The 27,915-nt window shown below is 41.4% G+C and overlaps 1 protein-coding gene across 2 annotated transcripts; it reads left to right on the forward strand.

The window, feature by feature from the left end:
- The first annotated feature begins 918 nt into the window (after positions 1-918).
- On the forward strand, positions 919-27,146 carry LOC131472712 (complexin-2). Of its 2 annotated transcripts, none has more exons than XM_058650128.1 (4): positions 919-1,080; positions 16,268-16,446; positions 26,691-26,866; positions 26,942-27,146. In XM_058650128.1, the coding sequence occupies exons 2-4, from the start codon at positions 16,416-16,418 to the stop codon at positions 27,134-27,136; spliced, it is 402 nt and encodes a 133-aa protein (XP_058506111.1). In that variant the 5' UTR covers positions 919-1,080; positions 16,268-16,415; the 3' UTR covers positions 27,137-27,146. The 2 variants fall into 2 exon arrangements, with proteins under 2 accessions (XP_058506111.1, XP_058506112.1); XM_058650129.1 differs by having other exon boundaries at positions 16,271-16,446.
- Positions 27,147-27,915: the final 769 nt, after the last annotated feature.

Raw genomic sequence — 27,915 nt, forward strand, 5'->3', positions numbered from 1 at the left:
AGAAGAAGACGACGACGACAGAGCGAAAAACATCAGTTATGCTGAGTCATCTTAAAATAATCAAACATGTTGAAGGTAAACAGACACAAAATGGCCGTCACTAAGCTAACACCTGGTGGTTTTGTTCAGTGATGTAATAATGGTCCTAATTACCATGAATCCTAATTCATGGTTCAGAATTACTGTTAATCTTTATATTATAAATAATAGATTATTTAATTTCATTACATTTATAAAGGATAAAGATGAAAAACAGGAACATCTTTCTTTCTTTCTTTCTTTCATCATGTTAGCGTGACACGGCTTTGAGCAGCAGGCAGCACCTGTCCTGTGTTTGCTCTCTGTGTGTGTGTGTGTGTGTGTCTGTGTGTGTTTGCTTTGTGATAAATGAGGTTGTAATGTCACTTAAACAATGACACCATTAGTTTCTACACCAGACGTGACCACATCTTCATCTTCTTCATCATCATGAGCATGTATTCCCATTCTCCACCAAACACATCAATGATTATGTTTTATTTATTCAATTGAACTGAGATTTAGGAAACAGCTGACAAAGAGATTACAGCTAAAGAATTCTGACCAAAGGGTTTGAGAAAAAATTCTGAAGTTTGAGGGTTTTTTTTGTCAGATTTCTGAGAATGTCAGATTTTTTATTTTATAGAATTTAGACCTAAGAGTCTGAATTGTCTTTCTTTGATCTCAGAATTTGTATTTAAGTCGTCGCTCCCACAATTAGACTTTTTCATATTTTATGAAACCAGGATAATCCTCTTCCGTACTGTAGTATAGTAAACATACAGTTTATTTTGTATGAATAAAACTGTAATTGCAGAACCAGTGAGATCATCTCTCTCTCTCTCTCTCTTGGAGGAACAGTGGAGGCTGTGAGGTAACAGTGCGCAGGAGGAGTTAGTGGTGGAGAGACAAAGGAGGAGAGAGAGGGACACACACACACACACACACACAGAGGGAGGGAGGTGTGTGTGTGTGTATAGATGCAGGAACAGACTGAGCTTCACACGGTGTTTGTCTGCACACTCTCCTGGTTCTCTCTCTTCGCTCCAGACGCAGCATCAGGTCAGTGAACGCACCACACTCTCTGTGTGTGTTTATTATGTGATGTTTGTTTATTACTCCGTGCAGCTGATGTATGCGGGTGTGTGTGTGTGTGCGCACGCGCTCATTTCATGGATGTGAGGAGTGTGTGTGCACGCGCACAGCCTGCTCTGGGTTTTTAGGCGTGAGCTGCTGGTGTGTGTGTGTGTGTGTGTGTCAGCTTCACCTGTCAGGACGCGTTAATGCGGAAACTGCGTCGGTTAGAAAAAAACGCGCTCTTCTGCGCCAAATATTGGCATTTTTTTTTTTTTTATTATTTCTATTGTTTTTTCATCTGTGACTCGTGGTGAGAAACATGCAGCAGCTTCAAGCTCCTCTTCCTCCTCCTCCTCCTGCTGCTCCTGCCTCCGTGTTTTCATCCTCTCATCCAGGTGAAGGAGCATCTCCTCTCGCGCCGCCATGTCTCACATGGAGGTGATGAAGAGGAGGAGGATGATGAGGCTGTGAGCAGCAGCAGCTCTGCTGGTGATGGATGGTGGAAACTCTGAATTATTTATAGCTGCCAGTGCATTGATTAGCTTTATGTAATGACTATTGTGTGTGTGTGTGTGTGTGTGTGACATAAATCTAAGTGTACATTGATGACACCTCCTCGCCACATGAGGGAGCTCATTCATTTTACACCATAGCTGCCATTGTTCGGCAGCCAGAGGTCCATTTAAAAAACAGACTGACGCCAAAGTTAGCCAAACTATCACCTGTGTAGTAAGCGAGCATGAGAGTGAACGTGAAGATTTGTAAACAAAACATAATCGCAAAAGAAGAAATTGAAGTTTACGTTAGTCAAACTATCAAATGGACGTAACCCGTCCTCTGCTTTGTGTGTCAAACATAAAAGTTAAAAAAACGGAAAAAATAGCCAAACTATCATCTGTGCTGTAAGCTAGGACGATGATGGACGTGAAGATTTGTAAATAAAACAACAAATTGAAGTTTAAGTTAGCCAAACTAAGGTAAGGTTAGTGAGTATGAAGATGGACGCGACGCAAGCTCTGCTTTTGTTTTTCAAACAAAAACATTCAAAACTGACGCAAAACGTAGCCAAACTATCACATGTGACATAAGCTAGCATGAGGATGAATTTAAACCAACTTGTGTTTTCTTTAAGAAACACAATATCTCAATACAGAAGAAATGACAGCTAAATCACTAGCTAGCATGGAAATGGAACATAACCCGACCTCTGCTTTTGTTAGCTAAACACAAAAGTACAGAAACTGAAGCAGAAAATAGACAAACTTTCATCGGTGACATAAGCTAGTGGAGGATAAATGTGAAGATTCGTAAATAAAATAAAACATAACTGCGAGAGAACAAATTGAAGCTAAAGTTTGATGAGCTTTAACCGTGAGGTTAGCTAGCATGAAGTTAGATGGGAACTGACCTCTACTTTGTTAATCAAACACAAAAAATTAAGTTAAGTTTAGAGGCTGAAGCTAACATAAGGGAGCGTGAGGGTAAATGTAAGATTTTCGGTTTTATTTGTTAAAAAAAAGTTCATTCATGCTTTTATAACATCTCGGCCTGGATTATTGTAATTCTCTGTATGTTGGGATTAGACCACTGGCTTCTTCGTCGTTTTTAGGATTGTTTTAAAAATGTTATTGTGGTTTTTAACCTTAATCTCAATGGTTTGGCACCACCTTTATACCTAGTTGTCCACCCTGATTGTTTGTCAATGTGCTCTCAGTTGTGTGTCCTGGAGTATCGTATAGTTGGATGTTTACAGTGTGTGTGTGTGTGTGTGTGTGTGTGTGTGTAAAACATCACATTCTCACTCTGCTCTCCACAGGAGAAGGAATTCATAAAATATGCATCGTTTATGAGCGACTGTGCAGTGAAATACCATCAATTAGGCGTCTTTATTTAGAAAGAGTCTCACAGTTTCCGTGCTGCGAGGCCCCTCCCTCTCTCTCTCTCTCTCTCTCCCCCTCTCTCTCTCAGTCTGCAGACAGGAAACACGGTCGTTGCTCGGACATATGAAAAATTCAAAATCTCATCTACGATCTACAGATTGTGAGGCGGGAACGGTTCGCCGCACGGGAAATGTAAGAAGACCTCATGGGAAAATGAGTCTCAGAATCGGAGATCGGTGTCTGGCAGATAGGTGTTTTTTTTCTTGGTTGATTAGTTTTTGTGGCCGAGGTCACGCAGGTTAACAAAGCTGTCACTGCGTCACGACTCACAGCGGAACAGAGACAAGACAGGAGACAGTGAAACTCACAGGGAACCTCACGATACGACCATTCTGTCAATATACTGCGAGACAATCATAGAGCGATACATCGTCATATCTCACTGAAGACATGAGTACACACATCACTAGTTTCACTCGTTCATTTGAGCAGTGCCACCGCGAGGAGACATGAAGTAGTGATGGTACTTCATCGGGTGCGTAAAATGCTTTTATGATTTGTTATTATATGGAGCAAAGAGAACTGAAAATATTCACATTTAAGAGGGTGAAAAATCAGAGAAACTTGTTTTAATCGTTAAAATACAACAGTTTTAATTGATTGTCAACACAGTTAGCTAAAATCGTTCCTCAGGCTGCTACCGTACAAACATCGCTACTTTTACCGCTAATCAATCTTATGTGTTTTACAATAAATCCGTCGTACACTTAGTAATGTTCGTAACCGCACGTGATAGTTTGGAGGCTAACTTTAGCCGTAATATCGTCTTCTGCGGCTTTTGTGTTTAATTAAGAAAGCACAAGTTGGTTCCCGTTCATCGTCCTGCTAGCTTACGTCAGTTAGTTTTTTTTTAACGTTTTTGTTTGATTAACACGTGCGGAGATCGATTCACAGTTTAGTTTTATTTACAAATATTAACTTTCACCCTCATGCTAGTTTACGTCACTGATGATCTTTTGGCGTTCATTTTTTTTTGCGTCAGCGTACAAACATTGCTACTTTTACCGTTAATCGCACTTTTGTCTTATTTGTCTCACAGTAAATCAGTCGCACACTTAGTACTGTTCGATTTATATTGGTGGACATATTGCTACGCGGTTTTTGTGTGCGGTGTTGTTATCGACTGGCGCTAACAATACTTAGCTTGCGATACTTTTGCGTCCACGACTTCTCAATTTGGAGACAATGTCACTCCCAGTTCAGCATAAATTGCCGTAGAAGAAGAAAAACAACAAAGTGAACTTCTTGGATTTTCTTGTTGAAGAGTCCGCGGTCCCTAAAACGACCGCAGAACCTGGTCTTACTGGACTGAAACAGCCGCTCAGAGACGTTCCTAAAAAGACTCCTGTGTCTCCTGAACCTGCTCTGGTTCACCACGTCTCTGTGCTGAGCTCGTAAATCGCTGAGTCATGCTGGACAAACCGCCTGAGTCACTGTGGCTCGTTAAGTGTCTCCTCACACCTGTGATAGATCTCACTGTTGATTCACGTCGGATGAGTCAAGCGCTTTCACGAGTATTGCTTTTTAATGGCCACTCACGCAGGTAATGGACTCTTGTGGACTAAAGGTCGGCGGGACCAGACGTCCGTTTGTCCTCGAGGTTTCTCTCTTTGCTTGTTGGTTTGGACAGAGCTGTGTCACTCAGTCGTGTTGTGATGTTCCCGCAGTGTTTCTTTTTAAACGAAGGAAGGTTAATAATGTGTTATTGTTTTTAATTTTATAGTTATCGCTGGATAATCAGCTGTAACCTCGTTTCTAATCTAAACAAGACGGGGGACCGTCTACAAATTTCACCACTGACGAAGCAAATGTTCAATATCTAGGTTATACTACCTCTACTTGGAAAAAAACTTACATTTTTCATAAATATTTGGCAGTTTTTACTCAGAATATTAGTTATTATTATCACCTTAATACAGTGTAGTGTCTCTACACCACTACATACTTCACTTGTCTCCTGTAGAATTGACCACAACATATTTGTACTTAAAAAAGAAGACAAAAAAAACACAAAACATTTTTTGTAATATTTGTGAATTGTATATAATAATATTAGCTAATATCGTCACCATAATACAGTGTCGTGTCTCTAAAATGGCCGCACACTTCAATATTCTCCTGTAGCTTATACTACAACACATCTTTTTAATTTAAAAAATCTCAGACTTCACTGGTCTCCAGTAGATTTTAGAACATCGTTTTACTTAAAAAAAGGCAAATAAATAAGTAAATTTGGGACTTCTATCTATTTTACTTTTTGTCTCCTGTAGATTATACGACAAAATACTTTTTCCATGATTTTTTAGGCAATTTTTACTCAGAATATTAGTTATTACTTCATTATTATGACCATAGGACCATAAATCACTACATTCCTCACTGCTCTCCTGTAGATTTTACACAAGACACGACATGTTTTTAGTGAAACATACTTTTTTATATTGTCTGGGAACTGTTTTATTCAGAATATATAGATTTTTATGAAATTTGGTCAATTCTTTTTCAGTTTTTCCTTATTTTAAGCCAGATTAGAGTCATAAAGTGGCTACATTTTTCCTTAAAACAAGAACATTTTTCAGTCTTTGGCTGTTTTTGCCATGTATTTTCTGTCCTCTTGTGTTTTTGCTTCTTGTCACAAAAAGGTAAAAACACTTTTGTTCGTATCTGCAGTCGTTTCTTTCGTGAGTCAGTGTTTTATTTTTACCGTAAGTTTCTCTGCTCTGTGTTTAATCAGAGAGTGTGTGTTAGTGTCTGTGTGTGTGTGTGTCGTCAGCCACTTCCTCTCTCTACTAAAGCTGATGTAAAAGTGCCTCTGTTGCCCTGGCAACGACCCTTTGGCACCTGTTGCCGCGGATCACCGTGTCAGCGTTTGCCAGCCGCTGATGTTTCCGGGGCTGAGGATGAGGACGGAGCAGGTTGTGAGGCGGTGGGAGGGAGAGGAGGAAGAGGAGGAGGGAGAGGAGGAGGAGGAGGGTGGAGGAGAGGAAGTGAGAAATAATGGCGGCGTCGCGTGATTTTTCTGTTTCTCTCAGCTCTGAATCTCAGCCGTGGAGAAACTGTTAGAAACAAATCGATGAAACCGGATCATTCATCAACACTGACACTCACTCATTCATTCATTCATCCAGTCATATTGGAAATGACCGAGGCGTGAACGTGACAGAAACACTGCAAAAAAATCGTCAATGTGGTGAAGCACATTTAAGAATATTAGTTATTATCTTCTCTATAACACATTTTAGTGTTTCTAAATCAGACTTTATTAGTCTTAGATTTGACAAAAACATCTTTTTACTTTTTAAAAACAAACAAAAAACAAACTTTCCTATAATGTTTCGGAGTTTTATTCATAAAATCCTATGCAGTGTCTCTAAATCCACCATTAACTTATTTATAAATAAAAAACTGAGCTAATTTTACAGAATCGAACAATTTTTGTCTCATTGTTTTGTTTTACACTATTTCGCGGCCTTGGTTAATTAAAAAGACGTTTCGCCTCCTGCTGAAACTGCTGAACTAAACTATTCTGAAACAGTTTTATTTAAATATACGTCACAACATGTAGAGTTACTACAAATTATACCACAATATGAATTTTAGGGTCCGATTTAATCCTCGGATTAATTGTTAAATCAGCCGTGTAATGAGTCCCAGCGAATGAACCGCACTGCAGGATCCAGCGCTGAGTTTAATAAGTCGTGGGCGGAGCCACAAATTAAAGCCTCCTACATAAATCAGAGGAAAACAAACCAGTTTATGTCCCTGATAGTCTTTTACTTGTGACGATGTGTGATTCAGGCCGCGTGCTGCTGCTGCTGCTGCTGTTGTTGTTGTCCCATGTTCTTTACGCTCGCCTGTCGGCCTCGTTTATCACGGAGCTCCTCACTCCTGTCACTCGCTGACAGGAAGTCGCCGCCCCCGCGTTGGCAGCGTGACAGCGGCGTCTCCTCTCGGCCTCAAAGTGAACCGGGTCACGATTTACACGCGAGGCCACGTCTGACACGTCTGAGACCTGTGAGCTGTCGTGTGTTCTTCTCATTACTGTAACTGTGGACTTTGATTCTCGTGTTGGACGTTGCGCGTCCATGACCTCTGACCTCACACCTCCAAAATCTTTCTCTACACAAAATCGGGGGGAGAACATGAACGATGAAGTTTGGTTTCAGGAACTCCAAACGATCGTCTAGTTCCGTGTGTTTAAATAAAGTTGTGGTGCGTCTCAGACAGCAGGCGACACGTTCCTCTGTATTTTTAAACTCTCCTCTTCTTCCTGTTGCGTCGAGCGAGCCCACAGCTCTGTGTCTAACGCTCACCGTCGCCTTTGTTCCTGCCGTCGGATCCACTTTGTCGAGGAGGAAGCGGCTATATTGAGTGTAACTTGATTATATACCTCCTCCTCCTCCTCCTCCTCCTCCTCCTCCACGTCCTCCACCCTGACGTTCAAACACACAAACATGCAGGTTCATTACGCCGCTGTTGATTGACTGTGTAACGGGAGAACATGCTGCATTATGGTCATGTGACCAGCAGCTGTTTGTGTTTTCATCACAAAATAACACAAAAAAAGGACAAAACACTGAATATTTCAGCTTCCAGTTTTATTATTTATTGTAAATGAAACTCTGTCACTTCACAAAAGGCTCGCTTGATAAACTATTTGTCAGTTAAAGTCGACATTATTATGTGGGGATATGGCTTTTTCTGACTTCTACACCATTCACTCTCGCCCACACCAAACCCCATAGAGAAAATCAGTGATTTAACGTCACAGCACACATGAGTCGTTGATCCACTGCTGCCTCCATCAACAAGTTCAAATGTCTTATTTTGTCAATTCGGCTTTTGGAATCCTTCACTCAGATTGACCTCAGTGACACAAAGTGACCACACGAGGCAGCAGTAGACCAGCACCTCCTGTGTCCCCGTGAGCTTAAATCACTGATTTTCTCTATGGGGTTTGGTGTGGGAGAGCGAGCGCTTTACAAAACTTTTAATTTCTGGCCAGATTGTGAAAGAGTGAGATTAAGCAGTGAAGATATTAAAGATTAAAGCTGAAATACATTCTCTTTGGTGAGCCTTATGCTAAGTAGCTTAAATCCGTTTTTTTTGCTAATCGGAACTAAATTGGATTCCAAGATATGTCGGTATAAGTCGGTAAATGGGACATTTGAAAGTTCGTTTAGTGAAAAGATATTTGCTAGTAAAAAAAACCGCACAACTAGCAACGCAGTTCATTGACAAAATCACAAATGTGGAGGCTAGTCTGTTTTTCACAGAACTCTGCCCTCTAGTGGTGAGTAACGTCGTTCATTTTTGTTTTCACGTCGTCTTCACGCCACATGACAGAAAAGTCGTTGTAATAGTAAACACAAATATCAGCATAAATACCAACACAATCCTAGAAATGAGAGTCGACGTTAGATTAAATGATAATTCATTTCATTCGTTTCTTTCCTGCACGAGTTTTCATTTTCCACAGTGCAGCTCCGTCTCACACATACATTCATCACTGTGCGTGAGCAGCTGGCAGCAAAACCTCCCTCCCACACAGCATCAGCATCAGCGCCCACCCTACCAGCATGCCGCTGGCCACTTCCTCCGACCCCCCCCCCGCCCTCCTAACCCTGCCCGAGTAACGAGGGAGGAGGAGGAGGTGGAGGAAACAAGCGATTCATGCTCTTCAGTAATAATCCGTCGTATCTCCTCGGCAGCGAGAGAACAAACTCGTCACTCTGCTTCATCTCAGTGTGTTTGTTTACGTCAATTTTGAATATTGACGCCTTGTAAAAAACTCACTTTCCCCCCCACACCAAACCCCATAGAGAAAATCAGCGATTTAACATTTATAGCACACAGGAGTTGTTGATCCACTGCTGCCTCCATCACTAAGTTCAAGTGTCTTTCTTTGTGAATACGGGGTATAAAGTCCTTTGTTCAGATTGACCTCAGTGACACAAAGTGACCACACGAGGCAGCAGAGGACCAGCAGCTCCTGTGTCCCCGCGAGCTAAAATCACTGATTTTCTCTATGGGGTTTGGTGTGGGAGAGTTTGCGTGTTAAGAACTTCAGTTTCTCGTCAGAAAAGTGAGTGAAACAGTGAAATAAAGACGTGAACTCATTCTCAAGATATCATAGACTTACATTTGTGTGCATCATGGATGGTGAACGCGACACTTTGGTGACTTTGAGTTGAACTTTAACCCGTTTGTGTCAGACTGTAGAGGAACCAGCAGATGTTAATGAATTATGAAGACTCTGCGTCTCGGAGGAAAAGTCTTGTCTGGCTTGTTTCCCTTCGTTTGAAACGTCTTGTGTTTGATTTAGATTTGACGTTTAAGAGGCTCCTTTAACGTCTTTATTTTCACTGAATAAAACCGTCACATTCACTCTCTACTGTCTGTCACTGTCTCCTTCTCCATCCCCTTCCTCCACCTTCCTCTGCATGTTCTGTACCCTTTCACATCACTGTCCTCCTCCATCCTTCCTTTCCTTTCCTCCTGCCTCCCCCCTCATTTCTCCTCTGTCCTCATTTCTGGCTTTTATCCCCCCCCTCTCTCTCGCTCTCTCTCTCGCTCTCTTCATGTCCACCACTGACCCCCGCCATCCTCTCCTCGCTGCTCAGCCACAAGACAAATGGACCAACGCCTCATTGGTGATGTGTAGCCTTTCTTCCTCCCCCTCTATCCTCTGTCGCCAGAGGGGAGGAAGGGGGGAGGAGGAGGAGGAGGAGGAGAGTGATGGGGTCTGTAAAGCTACATGTAAAGGATGAGCCTGGAAAAAGCCGAGTCAATGGAGGATGTAGTCAATGTGCAGCTCTGTCGGCTCGTTTTCTCTCTTCTCTTAACCTCACGCTTCCTCTGTGCTCGCGTTTAAGACGCACAGTTTTCATGTGTTCACGCCAGCGATGTGAGGGTTATGTTTGTTCAGGTTGTCCGTCCGTCCGTCCAAGCGTACGTCCGTATGTCCCACTGACTGACTTTGTTGTCATGATGTGAATATTTGGTTCTTCTCGACTTTACTTTACCATGACCTGGTGAATGGCTGCTCTCTGTGGATGAATGGATGATGAATTGTTAGACTGATGTGTGGACCGTTGGACAGTTAGATGAGTGGATGGACGGTTGGATGATATATGGTTTTGGTGGGTAGATGTTGGATGAGTGGTGAGATGGATGGATGAATGGTTAGATGGGTGAATGTTGGAAGGATGAACAGATGGTTGTATGTTGGAAGGACAGATGGTTGTATGAACTGTGGGATGGATGTTTAGATGGTTGGATAGATATGTCGATGGGTGGATGGATGGATGGTTGGTTGGATGATGGTTTTGATGGATGGGTGGATGTATGACACAAAGTTGAAGACATGGGCGGGTGGTTGGATGGATAGATAGATGATGGGTGGATAGTAGGTTGGATGTTTGATGGATGGATAACACAAAGATGAAGAGATGGGTGATGAAAGAATGAGAGGATGGATGGGTGGAAAGGCAAATAAAAAGGGACGGATAAATGGAGGGATGACAGGAGTGGTTGATGTGGAAAAGATGAAGCCGTTGTGGTGACAGAGTGTGGGATGAATGGATGATGGATGGACGTGTCGGCAGAGGAGTGACGATGATGATGATGATGGATGCAGCGACTGAATGATTAAACAGTTAACAAACGCGACTGCGTTGATGAAGGGATGATGTCGGTGCGCGGTGAACGGGCTGATGGATGAGTGGATGCAGGATGACATTCTGGATCAATGTGAATATGAAAACATGAGCAGATAATGAAATGTCAGCAGATGAGCGCGCTCTGTTTCTGTCAGCGCTGAACGCGTTGACGCGTCTTTTGTCTTTTTCCTCGTCTTTTGTCTTCAGGCTGAATGAGTTCACTGTGAAAATGTCACCGGCTCTTCGATTCACGCCATCGTCAGCTGCTTTATAGTCGTCCTCCTGCTGCCTGCTTGTTTCTCTGTTTGTTTACGTGTTTCATGCAAATCAACGCCCATTCATCTGCTCGTAAAACTCTTATTATGATGACGACGGCCACAAACTGTTTGGCAAGTAGTTTATTTAATCTCAAAATACAACGACATAAAGATCAAATGACTGTAAAGATGGACACGTAGCAATGACTCGCATAAAACAACCACAGAGACACAAAATCATCGACATCGATATACACACACAGCAAGAAGAGACTCAAACGTATCACAGGGACATTCATTCACCAGTAAGAGAGACAAACTGACACCAAAAAAAGAAAGAAGTTGATCACAGAGTGACTTAAACAGAGCAAAAGAGACAGAGAGTGACCAAAAGAAGACACGTGATCACTTAAAAGAGACATGAAATGATCAAAAAGGGACGCAAACTGACTGAAAAGAGGCAAACAATGACACAAAATTAATTAAAGGAGATCAAAACTGACCAAAAGAGACATGATATTACCAAAAGTAGACACAGAATTACCAAAAAGTACATTATTTCACCAAAAGGAGATTAAGACAAAAAAGGTCATGGAATGATCAAAAAGTGATGAAAACTGACTGAAAAGAGGCACAAACTGACCGAAAAAGACACAAAATAATCAAAAGGAGAGAAAAAAACTGACTCAATGTAATGTAAACTGAGAAAGAAAGACATGATATTGCCAAAAGGAGAATCAAGCTGATCAAAAAGTGATGAGAATTGACTGACAAGAGGCACAAACTGACCAAAAAAACACAGGGTTTCACCAAAAAGAGACAAAATTGACCGTAAAAGAAAGAAATTGGCCCCAATGACATTCTTTAAACCTGTAAAATCGTCTCATATGTATATTTTGAATTTATTGAATCATAATCTCTGACGTTAATCCCACTGTGTCTACTCCAGCCTTCATTTCCCAGCTAATCTGTTGAAATGACGCCCTTGTGTTTCCTTAATCCAGCAATTAGCACAGAGGTGAGCCGTGTGTTTGGATGTGGGATCATGGGACGGACAGTAAATACCTGCTGAAACACAAACTCCACAGAGTTTGTTTAACGGCGCTTTGGGACGCGGCGACGTATCGATTTCAGTGTTTGTCGTGTGGACAGATGGCGGAGTGAACGCTCTGTACTTTTCACATAATTGCATCATTAATAACACAATATTCAACACACACACACACACACACACACCGCTGCTGCCTGTGGTTTTCACCTTCACTGTCTACATCTCTGTCGGCTGTGAAATCATCTGACTGATGTAAACCTTTTTTTCCAATGGAAATGATGTAAAATCAAGTATTATTTCCCTCTAATCCCAAAATATACTATAAACTATTAATTTATAATATCTTTTAAAAGTTTATTTATATAATGGAAATATTCCATTCTTTTATAGAATTATGTTATAATTTAGATTTTTGTATGTATTTGTGGCGTTTTTTTATTGCTAAACATGCAAATGCAGTACTTCATTCATTCATTTATATAATATATTATATATATTTAAAAAAAACTCTTAATATAATCCATGGTTTCTTTAATCCCGTATACACGTGATGTAAACTAAATTTCCCATTGACACACAATTATTGAAACTGGACCATGTTTCACGGTATAGTTTAGCATCAGTGCCTGTTATAGCTAGCTAAAAGATAGATAGATAGATAGATAGATAGATAGATAGATAGATAGATAGATAGATAGATAGATAGATAGATAGAGAGTAGCTAGCTAAGATAGAACTAGCCTTGATAGATAGAGAGTAGCTACCTAGCTTAGATAGATGGCTAGAACTGTGTAATGGAAAAGAGACAAAATTAAGAATAAAACATTTAGCTTAGGGGTAAAAACACAACTAAGAGAGCCGTCTCGGCCAAAATCTTGAATTACTACAGATTTTTATACGTAGAAATGAATGAATGAACCTCTCATAGATCCTCACCCTCAGGGCTTCGGTGCTATAATAAACCATCACATTAAAATCAGTTAAAATTAGCTTCCCTCACCGTGCGGAGGAGGAGGAGGATGAAGAGGAGGTTCAGTCACTTTCAGAGAAGAAAAATGAGATGCAGTCACGTTTCCCCTTCGCTGCCTCAGAGTCTGTGCTGAGGGAATAATTTATCACCAAATAAGTCGCATGAATAAATGATGTCAGCGCTGCCCGACGTTAGCGGCTCATCATTAATTCATTCACCAAACGTCTCTGAAATGTGTTTCTCTGTCTTTGGTGACTTTGGCGTCGTGAAACATGAAACACGTCGTCGTCGTCGTTGTTGTTGTCGTGTGGAGAGCCACGTCGTGTTACACTCGTGAAGAACAGGCGTGGAAGATATCTGTCAACTACCAAACAACCCTGTGGTCTCCTATCTGAGCGAAGTTCTTCCTGTTTGAGAACGTGAGGAACTTTGTGTCCTTCACATGATCCTGTCTATCTAGATAGAGATAGAGAGAGAAGCTAGCTAAGATAGAACTATCTTAGATAGAGATAAGATAGAACTAGCTTAGATAGATAGAAAGTACCTAGCTAAGATAGAACTAGCTTACAGAGATAGATGGAGATAGAGAGAGAGTAGCTAGATAGAAGTATCTTAGATAGAGATAAGATAGAACTATCTTAGATTGATGGAACTAGCTTAGATAGAACAAGCTTACAGAGATAGAAGAGATAGAGAGCGAGAGTAGCTAGCTAAGATAGAATTATCTTAGATAAAGATGAGATAGAACTAGCTTAGATAGACAGAGAGAGAGTAGCTAGCTAAGATTGAACTAGCATAGATAGATAGTCAGTATTTAAACGTAAACAGTCTCTTTAACGCGTTAAAGTCACAGTGAAGTCGTGTTTTAAAAAAGGCCCAGTGGCCGTGAGAGGAACTGCAGCTGTCTCTGTTTGGTTTCTCATTAGTTTCTCCTGAAAACAGCGCCCCCTAATGCTCCTATCTCCTACAGCGACGACGTCGACCCCAGATGAGATCTCCCACATTTATTACACCTGCGCAAACCAGAGCACTATTTCCATTTCAGTGGCGGTCCCATCCCATCACCACATCCCCCACATCCCCCCCGCGTGCACACGGTTCTCTCTGTCATTTCCCTACGCCAATATTTGCCGGCGCTGAATAGATGAGATGAGACGTCAGATGGAGCCGCACGACGACAACAGACCATTTGTAACCGCGAGCTGAGTCGAGCTTCACTGCTGTGAACTCAATCTCGTTTATGTTTTCAAAATAGAAAATAATATAAATGTCAGTTTGTGACCTTATTCTGAGTAATCTGAGTTTACAGATAAAAAAAAAACACACACCCCGGTTTCTACAGATATCCTTTTAAGGACTAAACAAACCCTTATCACTAACCATAACCAGTTAATGTCTAACACTAACCTTAACCATAACCATAATTTCAATCTCAGCCCTAAACCAGTGTGTAATCTGGTCACAAAGGGACGGTGACGATATTTCAAAAGAATTTCAAAATAAAAGCATTTGTTCTGATATGAAAACAGTATTTATAAAGCAAAGTGAATGTAGGTCAGAGGTCACAGTCCCTCAGAGAAATAAAAAGAGCCTGGTTTTCATTCTAACGTGTTTACAAATGTGTGTGTGTGTGTGTGTGTCCTCTGGTCTTTGTCAGGCAGCCGAACATTTTCTCTTATCATGACAGAAACAGACTCAAGGACGCACTAATGGAATAAAAGAAAAGCTTCTGCTGACACACACACACACACACACACAATTTTTAATTCTGTCACATCTAAATTTGTTCTTTAATATCTTCTCCATTTATTGTCCATGTACTCCATGGACAGGTGGCGCTGTAAAACTCTACTAACGTGTTCTAACTTCTAACCTCATTTCCTTAAAAATGTGTACGTATATTTTCTCCAAATTCTTTTTTAACTTATAACATCATTTTATAACATCAGACTGATCATGTGACAGAGAAAAGAGTCAGCTGCAGGAGATCAATCACACGTAAAACTGTTCCTGTCCCCTTTAACCAGTTTCCAAGTATCACACACACACACACACAAAATCAATACTGTGATTTGGACGAGTGATCCATGATGGATGGAGCTGTTTTCACACCACGTTAGTGAGACCTAACAAGAAATCTACACTTTGTCTCTCACTGTGTTTACGTTCATGTTAAAAGTCCAGTTTTAGTCAGACTAAGACAATAATCCACTTTTCTTAATCTCATGTAAACACGTTAGTCCGACTAAAATCCAGCGAGTCTTAGTCAGACTAACATGTCTATCTATATTATTTAATTTTTGATGGAATATTGCGACATGATTTTAAGCGTTTCAACAGTGGAGTTGTGTAAACATAATGGCCTTTAAAGGGTTAAAATAAAAAAAGAATATTATTAATATTTGATATGTACATTTCAGGCTGAAGTTGTTTTAAAATACTGACTAATTTAAAGTGGACATTTTTTGCTGCTAGGAACAAATTTGTAAATTTTTTAAAGGAACTATAAAATCGAGCAAGTCTAGGTCGGACTATCATATCTATCTATGTTATTTTATTTTTCATTTCACTTTATATAATTTTTTTTTATTATTGTGAACTGTGTATCGTTCCATATCATAACAAACACTTGATGGAATATTGCAACATGATTTTAACCTAATTTGGATGGAGCTGTGTCAACATAATGGCCTTTAGAGGGTTGAAATTTTAAAAATATTTTTAATATTTCATATGTATATTTCAGGCTGAAGTCGTTTTAAAAGAATATTAATATATTATATATTAATATATAATATTTTTACAGCAGTTTTTGGGATGGTGACATTTTCTGCCGCTAGGAACAAATTAGTAAGTTTTTTAAAGGGAACTCTAAAGGTTAACGTGATGTAAACATGTTATTTTTATTATTATGACTCACAGTTACTGTATCGTGTTTTTCTGAAGGATCTGAAGCAGAAGATGATTGATTTACTAGTATTGATTAACAGATAGTTGAGTGACTCGGAGCAAACAGCCTCGGGATTCTATTGATCACTCGGCTTTTCCAGAACAGGATTCCTGTCACGGGGGTGAAGCGCGTTAAGAAGATCCCATTACGTGTTGTTTCAAACGTCAGCATGATCCGATCTCCGTCCAATACTGCACGTCCTGGACATGTGTGTCCTTGTTTTTAGTGTCTCTATTGACGTATTGGAGACAAAAACGCTGTCTTTAATCAGAGCTGAGTGTTTGGATCGCTGCTCTTCAGGAGCTTTGCTTTAAAACCTGTTTCTTCTCTGTCTCATTGGCAGCAGAGAGTCGCCAGAGGACGCTTCATCGCCACGTCAGAGGACGGGGAACGTGAGACGGATCGAGACGCCTGCAGATCCACGGCTCGGTGGCTACATGCTCAGCTCTCCTCGCCTTTGAGAAGATCAACCGCACGAATCAGCAGCAAACATGGATTTTGTTATGAAGCAGGCTTTAGGTGGTAAGTGCTCGTCTTCACGTCACGAGAGACGATATTTGGCTTTTGTTGGACCTTTAGTTTGAGAAGAGTCAGAGTTCCGGAGGTTGTCCAGTGCTTCCTCAGGTTCTCTGGAGTAATTCAGGGTTAAGGGGTCTTGGAATATAGAAGTTTTTTGTCTCTTGTGCTTGAATTGTCCCCTGTTTCTATTTAGAAAAGATCTCATATCGAGAAGAAGCTGCTAGATCTTGAAAGTGTGGCTGAGCTGTGGTGCCCCCTTATGGCTACAACCAGCCTGAGGCTCACCAGCAGAGACACAAGGAAAGTCTATGATATCTTAAGCACATGTTCACGTCTTTATCTCACTGTTAGACAGACTTTTCCACCAAGAAACTGAAGTTCCGTAACCCGGTTGCTCTCCCTCACCAAATCCCATAGAGAAAATCCGCAATTTTATCCAGTGGGGACATAGGGGTTGCTGGTCTACTGCTGCCTCGTGTGGTCAGTTTGTGTCACTGAAGTAAATCTGAATTAATGTTTTCAAATGCTGAATTGTACAAAAGATCTAAATTGAACTTACTGATGGAGGTAGTAGTGGATCAACAACTCCTGTGTCCCTGTGATGTAAAATCACTGATTTTCTCTATGGGGTTTGGTGGGGAAGAGTTTTACAGTTTACAAACTTCAGTTTCCTGTTGTAAAAGTCTGTCTAACAGTGAGATGAAGACGTGAACATGTTCTCAAGATATCGTAGACTTAAACTGACATCCATTTTACGGTATAAAAATAGATTTTTTTTTCACTGAAAACCATATTATTTCAAATTATTTCTACCACTTTACGATTTCCTTCACTGTTCCTTGTTATCACTCCTGGTTTTTTATGAACCTCCTCCTCGGTGGTTTGTGTAAATCATCTGAGGCTGGAGTCAGTGAGAGTAAGTGAGGGCCCTCCAGGGGCCAAAGGTCAATGCCTCCTTAAATCATGCCTCTCATCTAGTTTCATCAGCTCAGTGCGAGACCACAATGAAATGAGATTTACTCCTTTTACAGCTCAACCCCGCCCTCTGCTTCCTCCTCATTCTCCCTCTCTCTCCACCATCACTCTTTCATCTCTCATCCTTCCTTCTTATACCTTTACAGTCAGAGTCGGAGACGTTCTTGAAGGTCTTGAGGGAACCTGACTTTAGGCCTTTAACAGAAGAAGAGAGAATCCTTTCATATTTGCCACAAATGTTCACATGGACTCGCAGATTAAATATGTAAATATGACAGATTATAGTCACTCAGCAGTTTAATGGAATATTAAAAAATACTCAAAGACAGACACAAAAAGGTAACACAACATATATATATGAACATGACAATAACAATATCAACTAATAAGAAGAAGAAGTTGTGAAGGCTGTGTTCAAGTTTATAAAGACATTGGTGGATATATAGAACAGCTCATGATTTGGCAGCCTGTCATTTGGTGGATATACGAAATAGCTCTTTATTTGGCAGTCAGTCTCTTGTTGTTTATATAGAAAAGCTCATTATTTGGCAGCCAGTTTTCAGTGTATATGTAAAATAGCTCATTATTTGACAGCCAGTCTTTTGGTGGATATATAGTATAGTTCATTATTTGGTTGATATTAACTGCACATTTTTGCTAATTTGATTGCACACTTTCTATAAAGTTTCATCTTTGTTGATGAACATGCAGACAATGCTGTGGTCAGAGACAGTTACTGGACAAAACATGTGAGTGTCCTCGTTTCCAGTCCATCCGTCCTTCTGTCCTTGTTGCTGTGAAGGTGCAGAATCTTAATGTTTACTCCACTTCTCTACCTCCATCCCTGTATCCCTTCATCCTAGTGCCTCTATTTATTTTCAGTTAGGTATCCAACCGTCCATCCATCCATCCATCCCAGGCTGAAGTGTTGTAATTTACCTCCTGAAGAGAAGCTGTCTAGTGCTGTGACCTTTTCTCCAGGAACACGCTGGCATTTATTTCACTGGGACACAGCTGGTTGTTCTAGAATATATGTTTACAAGCAGCACACACACACACACACACATGCACACAGATGAGGTTTCATTTGTGGTCTTACTCCCTCGGGGACGTTGGGGCCATTTCCAGATTGAGTGTCCTGCTGCAGGAGTGTTGTGTTAAAGTGGGCGTGTCAGTCAGGACATCAATCAAAGACAAAGACCGGGTGCAAACGGATTCTTTTTACTCCACCCAAAGACTGAGATCAAAACATAGTAAAAACTGTGCTTTCATCACTAAGTGAACTGCCGCTGGAAACCTCATCAAAGCTACGACCCAAGCTACCAGATTGCTGTTATTTATACTACCACTAGGGGGCGCCAATTTTAAAAACCTACTGTACCTATGTGTCGTAATTCCACCAAACAACCCATAGTTATGTTTTAACTCATAAACTTTAGTCCAATTACTGCCTTAAAAACAAGAGTAAATACGACACAAAGATTAGCTTTGTTTCCGCTAACTCAGATACTGATAACTTCAGTTGAAGTTTGTAACAGTAAGTAGTAAAATTATTAGGGAGATGAATTGTGTGCTGACCCAAAACTCACACATTTTTGTGACGGCTATCAGACCTGAATGTGCGTTAAAAATTGGATGTGGGAGGAGCAAATAACTGCAACGCCCCCGTCCAAATTTTGCCTGAACAGCAGGTTTTATCGTACTTGCATGGAAATTGGTACACGTGTGTAAAAGACAGGGATGATTAAAAAAATACATTATGACCATGATCCAAACTCAACAGGACAGAACGCCATCTTGGATTGAACGCCGACTCTGAGCCGATTTTGGCAATTTTGCACCAATCGCATTTGAACAAACTTGTCCCTAGAGTTTTAGTTTCATATTTGAATCAATGAAATGAAAAAGTTACACTGACTTAATCCTCATGTAAGTTTTCTTTACAATGTAGTAATCAGATAAATTAATTCTGACCACCAAGCCTTTCACAAGAGCCACAAAAAGCCGATGAACTTAAATGGTGTAGCAAGTAAATGGCAAGATATTGCAAATGAAGACATTTACGATAATTTTCCAGACAGTTTGAATATTTCAGGAAATACTGTCACGGATGTGAAAGCTCAGGAAGTTTGACTGGATCCGAAAATGTTATTAACGTGCAACACGGAATATCCAGATATTATTTCTAAACCAGTTTACACAGCCTCACAGAACTATTCATTTGATTTTTATTGTGATATTTATCCACATCGAATTGCCCAGCCCTTTATTTTGCGATAAACTGGACAGACTTAGTTCTGAGGCTACAGCAGCACGTCGTCTACAAAGAAACCCTTAAAATTAACATCCACCAAAAACTGAAATGGACATCATGGAAAAAACGGTCCACTTATGATGACATGAGTATGAAATTGGGGAGGGGTCGATCACATGGTCACATCTCGTAAAACGCGACAAACACGACAAAATACTCGACTGGTTTTGTTTACGACAGAAACACAAAGCACACAAAGCTGACCTCTCTATCCAATTCAGCTGCACTCAAACTTTTATCTAATTACACACACACACCATGGAAACAGGCCTCGGTAATGTCATCAGACTGAGCTATAGATCGCAGCTGCAGGACACAGATTGTATTTGCTGGATGTTTAATTACAAATCGGATTCATCAGTGTTTCCATGTTGGCTTTGATTAATCAAAATGTCCGTCAGCGCGGTGCGTTCAAGGACCTGCAAGAAGTCCTCCAACACACACACACACACAGCCAAGCTTTGGCTTTGTAACGTAAACGTTCGCAGTCTCTGACTTTTCTTCAGATTTCATTCATTAATGTTTATTTCGTCTTTATGGTAGAAGAATATTTGTTCCACAGTTGGAGAATTACGTCTTTGAAAGTTCTTGAAATGGCACAAATGTGTTGTTAATAATTTAAAGTTTCTAGTTTCCTTTATTTTCCCTATTTATGTACTCTTATACCATTATTATTATTATTTGTTTAGTCCATTGCTGAGTGGAAAGGAAACTTGGCTTGTAACCGAAGGGTTGCCAGTGCGAAACCCAATAGTTACCTCTGAGCAAGTTACCCAGTCCCCATTGCTCCCCATTGATTGAGGTTCACATCCAGTTTGGTCCTAAGTGCCGGACCCAAGCTCTAGTTTAAAAAACGAGGTTCACTGATCCGTTGTGGCGCCCCCTAGAGAGCGAGAAGCCATAATGTGGCTCTGTCTATTTTGTCAAAAAAAGGGGCCAAATAAGCTGTAGAGTCCAAGAACATACCGGCCCCAAAAAGTCCAGGCATTTTGTTCCAAAACGTTCAATAAAATGTAAAAACTCTGGTTTCAAGTAAGGAACAAGAACCTTCATTCAAAAACGCCACAGTTTCTTAAACAGGCAGCGTGACATTTATCCAAGTCGTCAGCAGCTGGGGTTTCACTCCAGTCATTAATGAAGTCATTACAGTTATAGAGTTATGTGATTAACGGACAGATGGAGAGACGTCCTTGAGTTACCCAAGAGATTCTTTTTCCTCCAATAAGTTCATTTTTATGAAGAAGAACCAGCAGGAATGTTCAAAAGGGATGAAATCCCGGGTTCTACTAGAATTCCTTGTTACAAAAAAACAGGAGAGAATCTTCTTCAAACTTAAATCTCTCAGATCTTCCACAGTGGTCCCTCATCTCGCCACTTTTCTGCCATATCAACTCCGCCCAACCCTGCAGAACATGTGGAAAGTAGACTTAACAATTTCACTGCTCAGAAAACAAAATAAACTCCGTAAAACTACATTATTTCCTATATTAAGTTAAGATAAAATTAAGCTAATTTTCAAATTCTAGATGTACTTGGACTCAACTGTACAACAAAATGACTTGGTTTTGGGTTTGTGAGACACTGAGAAAGTGAGGATAGGTTGGAGGAGAAGACAAGACAGAGGAAGAGAGGGAGAGGCATGAGCCACAGCTCATTTACTCGTCCTTCCAGCCGCTCACATGGATCTCACGGCTGCTGGATAATTTGTTGGGGGGGGGTTGAAAAATGGAGCTCATTTAAATAATGGATGACCTCCGCTGTAAAAAACTTACGCCCTCATAAGTCACATGGACGTGTGGTCCGCCTGAGTAACCCAGCACATCTGTCAAAAGTTTGGACAGCGGTTACGTCAACATGGCCGCCTCTTCGGTCCACATGTTCTGGAGAAGGGTTCTTCTCGCCGCTCGACTTATCAACCTGCCCCGTGACTTCCTGTTATTGTACCCTTTTTCTCTTTCTCGCCTGAGCAGGAAATGAAACGGCGAGCTCCACCCGCCTGGCCAGGACCACTTCCTGCTGATCTTCCAGAGATTATCTTCATATTATCTTTGATTTGAGCTTCAATATGAAAAAAGAGGCGGAGTTCACATGGTTGATGCCCCACTGAAGGCAGAGAAGGAAGGAAGGAAGGAAGGAAGTGCATGTTGGGAACAAAATACAAGTTTTGAAGACATCAGTTCAGACAAGAAAACCATCAACATCTTTTTCTTTATGTTTCTGGAACGGTAGCAGAAGATCAGGTGTATTTAAGATGTAAAAGGTTCCAGGCAACATTTTTCCTCTCAGTTTGCTTTATATCTTGCCGATGTAGAACCTCTGTCGCCCCCCTGTGGACCTCTGAGTAATTATAACAACACTATAGTTCTGTTTTGACCCACCTCTTCTCCCCCACTCCTCCTCAGTCACTCACACACTGCATTACTTCAGTGTGTCTCTTTTACTGTAGCATTAATTGTCCAGACTGAACCCAGGGACACTTAATTGGAGCCGCATGGTGAAGGAAACAGCAGCAAACAAAGAACCAGTGCCAGGGCGCAGTTTATTGTTGTTTGGCGGGACATAGATTTTTTTTAGTGTTGGACGATCATGTTTGCAAGAAGCCACAATCATCATTGGGATTTAAATTCGATTTTGAAGTCCTACTGAACGTGCAGCTTTATTTTTAGCCATTTTTGTGGCAGCTTCCTGGTGCTTTTTTGCCCATAATGTTGCTGTATGAAACAATATTTATTGAGTAATAGAGATAGAGTCGTGGTCACGTAGATTTAAAAAAGTGACTACTGTAAGACTCTTGCCACTAGGTAAAGGGCTGGGGTACCCCTGAGAAAGACTCATTGTTAATCTAGCAAATCCTAGTGCTGATTCCAAGTCTGGATGAATGCGAGGGTTGCATCAGGAAGGGAATTCTGTGTTCAAATCTCTGCCAAATCCAAATGCGACGCCCCCTAAAGAGGGGGTGATCTGAAATGACTCAGTTTGATCACTTTTATCAACTTCAGCTAAATCTGTCTGCGATCATTTCCATCGTGTCCACAGGGAGTCTCATCTGCACGTTGTTGTGTCTGTTCAGGCGTCTGTTTAAGTGTTTTTCAAGGAGCTGCACTTTACCCATAATGCTGCCACATCTCCGCCCCCTTTAGCTGGAGAAGCTTTTGTGGATCAAAACCACTTTGGCCCATTGAAAGAGTGAATGAATGAAGTAATGAGCGATTGAGGAGCGGGGCTGTCGGAGCACTTAGCCCGGAGATGCCCACCTTTGTCTGCGGTGCAGATGAGTCAGCTGACCTCTGATGGAGTGATGGGGTGAGGGGGAAAGGGAGGGGACGGACGTTTTCCTGACTGCGCTGTGTCAGAGGGATTGTTTTGATCTGACAGGATTGAATGGGACAGAAAAAAAAAAAAGATGAAACTGAAGCAAGAATTGAAGAGGAAGGACACTTAAATCAAATACGTCCTACAATGTCACGTTAGGGGACAGTATGGGGACAGATAAGGGCAGGGGAGGGGGATAGAGGCAGCGAGGGAATATGTGAAGGTTATAAACACTGATGGGTCAAAGAGAAAACACTTGAACTCTCTGGAGAGTGGATGACTTTCCTATTTCATTTATCATCAGCTGTGTTGTTTGTTTCTGGTCCGGTCGGATCCTTGTCTCTATGTCTCTGAGGTCCCCGTTCTGTGGGTCAACCAATTTGATCCGGCATCACAAGAGACTAAGAAATGTCTTAAGAGCACAAACCTTCATGGTTCAATGTAGTTCAGCTCGCCATGGTGCAGTTTGGAACGTTATACTCTGATCTGGCTTAGGTTTTTACTGCTGGGTAGCAGATGGAGAGAACCAATCAATTCCACAAAGAAGAAAAAGAAGAAATAGAGGACATCCAGCGTTTTCTCGTCTTTCTTGGCTTTTTATCCCAAGAAGAAGACAAGTTTTTCGAGAAGGTCGCACGGAAAGGGACTCCAGTGTGTATACTGTTACTGGTAACCAAATGGAAAGATGTCCATAATTAGGATGGTACAGATCAGTCATTATGGTACCTTTTTTTACGACGGATGCCCTTTCTGGCTCAACTCTCCCATTTATCCAGGCTTTCGGGGTACAATTGATGGGTTGAATGTGTCTCCCACTATTTAGAGTGTCCAATTAATCCTATCAATGGGGAGCAATGTGGATTGGGTACCTTGCTCTGAATTCTAACCAGCACCCCTCTGGTTCCATCCAAGATTCCTTTCCTCAAAGCCATGGGCTGCCCAATAAGTAATGCACAATATACTGAACAAGCCTTAACTCTGCCTCACTCGGTCAGTGTTTGGCTCTCGCTAACATCTTTGCCACCTCTTCATGGTTCCAGTTCCCGGGTGTCCTGAACATCTGACCTGCAGTAAAGACATGTTATCGATGTAAATATCAGCCCAAAGTCCCTGTGGAACTTCTCCTGACAGGTTCTTGTCAAATTTCCATGTAATGTTTGGATTACCGTGTGTGAGAACACAGCAGGAAAAAGCGATAAAGCGAGAGTCCCGGGTCTTTTGTGGTCAAGCCAGACAAGACCCTTCACCTGATTAAGATAGTCTCCTGCTGTGTTCGTCATATGTGAACAGCAAAGACCTAATTTTCTTAGCTTAATGCCTGAAATCCAGACTTCTGAAACACTGAGACTAGCCTTTCTGCTTCCAACAACCACACCACGTTCAAAGTCAGTTAAATCGTCTTCTGTCTCAACAGTTTGTCAGTGGTTGAAAAGGTGTACCTAATAAAGAGGCCAGTGAGTGTATATGAGTATACTCTATACAAACATCATACGAATGCACTTGACCTTTAGGTGTGTGCAGACCATTGTAGCACATATGGTGCATGCTTGACTGTTTGCACCCTCAGTGGACTGTCTGACCTTCTGCTGGTTCCCTGGTGAGTCTGGAGTAAATATCTCACCGCCGCCACTCCCTCCACCCCCGACTGTGTGCTAATTTGTCATCTGCAGCTTTGCTAACGATGACACAACACTGCAGGGCAATTAGCACCACCCCATGAGTCTGCTGCAGCGTGACAGCACCGGTCACCTTTGGCTTCAAAACAACCAAACAGGGAAACGGTACAGTTCCCCGGCGCCACATTTCTTCAGAGTCATTTACTCCGAAATGTTCTCCTTTGTCTCCCTCGCGCCTGATTGTGTGTAATAATTCACGTTTTTTACAGCCACATAACCGTAAACGACCACACTGTATTGTACCTCTAAGGATTGGTGGGTGGGGTTTGGTGATCAATAGCAATGATTGAACCATTAATGTTTAATCAGCTCTCCGCCTCCTAAATTTCTCTCTCGGTCATAAACACCTTTACGACAGAATGACCACATTCAATTACAGGAAATCAACATTTTACAGTTAGTTTCGTTTCAGCCCAGCTGAGAAACAAATGAATATTCCACAGCTGAGGGTTAAAGGTGCAGTATGTAAAAGCTTTTATTGGTAAATCTATCTATCTATCTATCTATCTATCTATCTATCTATCTATCTATCTATCTATCTATCTACAGCTTTGCTTGCTGTCTAACGAGCTATTCAGTTAGCTACAATCCATTTATCTATCTATCTATGTCTCAACAGTTAGCTCTGGAATTGGAAAAGTTAGCTACAGTAAGCTAGCAAGGACTCTCTATCTAGCTATCAATCTAAGCTAGCATTATCTGAGCTAGGTACTATCTGTCTGTCTGTCTGACTACCGCTAGCTTTGTCAGTGGAAACACTAGCTTTAACGAGCTAGCTACTATCCATCTATGTATCTGCAGTTAGCTTTATAAGTGAAAAAAACTAGCTATAAAATTAGGTCTATATAGGCTAGCAAGGATCTATCCATGTAAGCTAGCATCACCTGAGCTAGGTACTCTCTATCTACAATTAGCTTTGTCAGTGAAAACACTTTAGTTAGCTGTTATCTATCTAAGCTAGCTAGCTGTGATGGAAACCTTTTTTTGTACTTTTATCTTATAAATAAATGTTCAAGTCGTTCAGCAAAATACAGATTTTTAGTTTTTATGTGTTTTAATTAATCCTCAGGTGCTGTTGTTGCAGAAAATCAACGTATTTTCCTTCATTTATTCACAGTTTCCATCGGCTGTGGTTTAATAACGGCAGTAGATGGTGAACCTCTCTCTCTCTCTCTCTCTCTCTCTCCCTCCCTCGCTCTCTCTCTCTCTCGCTCTCTCCCTCGCTCTGTTTCCCCGGTGCCTGAGAGGCAGATCAATACTCAGATGAAGTTTTCTCTCTGCTGGACGATCCATAATTCATACACTCTCAGGTGGTCCTGTATTTACTATCGATCACAGTCAGGTAACAGCAGCCGCATGGATGGGCCGGAGGGAGCCGCTCTCACGTCCACAGAGCGGCGTCTGGCACAGATGAAGACGTGAGCGGGGACCACAGAGACAGGAAGGAACCTTTATTCTGGAGGAACTGCCATTGTCAGCTTTCTTTTTATATATTAAAACACATGAGTTAGTTTTTTAAAAAAGGAATCAATCACTTCTGCCAACGATGCTGTGTTTTCAAACGTTGGCTCTGGATCCAGATCAGGTTTAGATTTGGTTCAGCTGTATTGATTGAATTTAAGGAGGTTACTTTGACAGAGGACTGGGCTCTGATGAGTTTATGAAAACAACTACCCAAGACAAGATGATGTCTTCAGAATAGAACAAAAAAAAGATCTTTATTGTCATTGTAACATTGCTTGTTTTGTCCAAAAAACGAAAATATTCTATTGATATTGGTGTAAAATTCAAATTCTACTCTGAATCTAGAGATTCTTCTTCACTTTTTTCAGTACTTCTTCTCACCAGATGGAAGAAAAAAGTGTCTTCTGTCCTCTGTCTCACTGCACAAGTCGGACCCTTGAGGGTGGTTATAGGGGCCCCCAGAAGGCCTTGAAATACTCGAACTGTGATGTCTTCATTGTCTCCAGGTGCCACCAAAGACATGGGTAAGATGCTCGGTGGGGAGGAGGAGAAAGACCCGGACGCAGCCAAGAAGGAGGAGGAGCGGCAGGAGGCGCTGAGGCAGCAGGAAGATGAGAGGAAGGCCAAACACGCCCGCATGGAGGCGGAGAGGGAAAAAGTACGGCAGACCATCAGGGACAAGGTAAGAACGTTGTCTAACGGCAGGAGAAATGTTCTTAAAGGTGTTTTAGACTAAAGCTGATCTCTGTGTGTTCAGTACGGGCTGAAGAAGAAGGAGGAGAAGGAGGCGGAGGAGAAAGCCGCCATGGAGCAGGCCTGCGAGGGCTCCCTCACGCGTCCCAAGAAGGCGATCCCGAGAGGCTGTGGCGACGAGGAGGAGGACGAGGAGAGCATCCTTGACACTGTCCTCAAGTATCTGCCTGGACCTCTACAGGACATGTTCAAGAAGTAAAAAAGAAAAAGAGAGAAAAAGAGATAAAAAAAAAAAGAAGTCAAACGAACCCTAAATTCAGGGTCCGGTCTGGCTGGTTTGGGTCAGACTGTGGGGTCAGAGGGAGGAGGGGATGTTTGGGATGGGTGAACTTTGACGGTTGAGTTTGGAAGTTTGGAAGAGGACGGGATGGGGAATTTGGGGCGTGAGTGTAGATTTAAAGGGATTTCGGGATGGGGCGGGGGCGGGAGGTGGAGGGGAGGGGAGGGTTCTTGCCAAACTGTTAGAGGCTACTCACTGCCTTTCTACGAAAACTGTTTACGCTTTTCTTTTCTACTCCTCGGCGATTGCGTCATTTTATTTGCTACCTTTTCAACTGCCACTTATGACATTCCTTCCCGTTTACTGTGTATTTTTCTCTCTCTCTCCTTCTCTTGTTATTTATAAAGAAAAAACATGGAGCTCAGATGTCTTAATTGGTCTGGTCGCCGTCTGTTGCCAAGCGATGGCGACCGATGTAGGTTTACAGTATTTCCTTAGCGAAGGGCACTGCCACCATGGTTTCCTGCACATGGAGCATGTTTTTTTTTTCTTCATTTCAATGGGTGTTTTCTACTTTTTCAACCAGGTGTAGGTCTTTATATTTAAAAAAAACCTTTAAAAAAGATACATATATGTATATATATATATATATATATATATAAACATATATATATATATATATATATATAATTAAATCAGCATTTGAGTTTTAAGGACACGTGCCTTCATATCATCTCCTCTGACAGAGGAATTGTAAA

The sequence above is a fragment of the Solea solea genome, chromosome 14, assembly GCF_958295425.1.
Source record: "Solea solea chromosome 14, fSolSol10.1, whole genome shotgun sequence".
Classification (NCBI taxonomy): domain Eukaryota; kingdom Metazoa; phylum Chordata; class Actinopteri; order Pleuronectiformes; family Soleidae; genus Solea; species Solea solea.

Excerpts from the sequence above, each read along its gene's own strand:
- LOC131472712 (XM_058650128.1), top strand. The coding sequence starts at position 16,416 with ATGGATTTTGTTATGAAGCAGGCTTTAGGTG. Across the intron at positions 16,447-26,690 it reads TATGAAGCAGGCTTTAGGTG|GTGCCACCAAAGACATGGGT; the intron begins GTAAGTGCTCGT and ends CATTGTCTCCAG. Across the intron at positions 26,867-26,941 it reads GGCAGACCATCAGGGACAAG|TACGGGCTGAAGAAGAAGGA; the intron begins GTAAGAACGTTG and ends CTGTGTGTTCAG.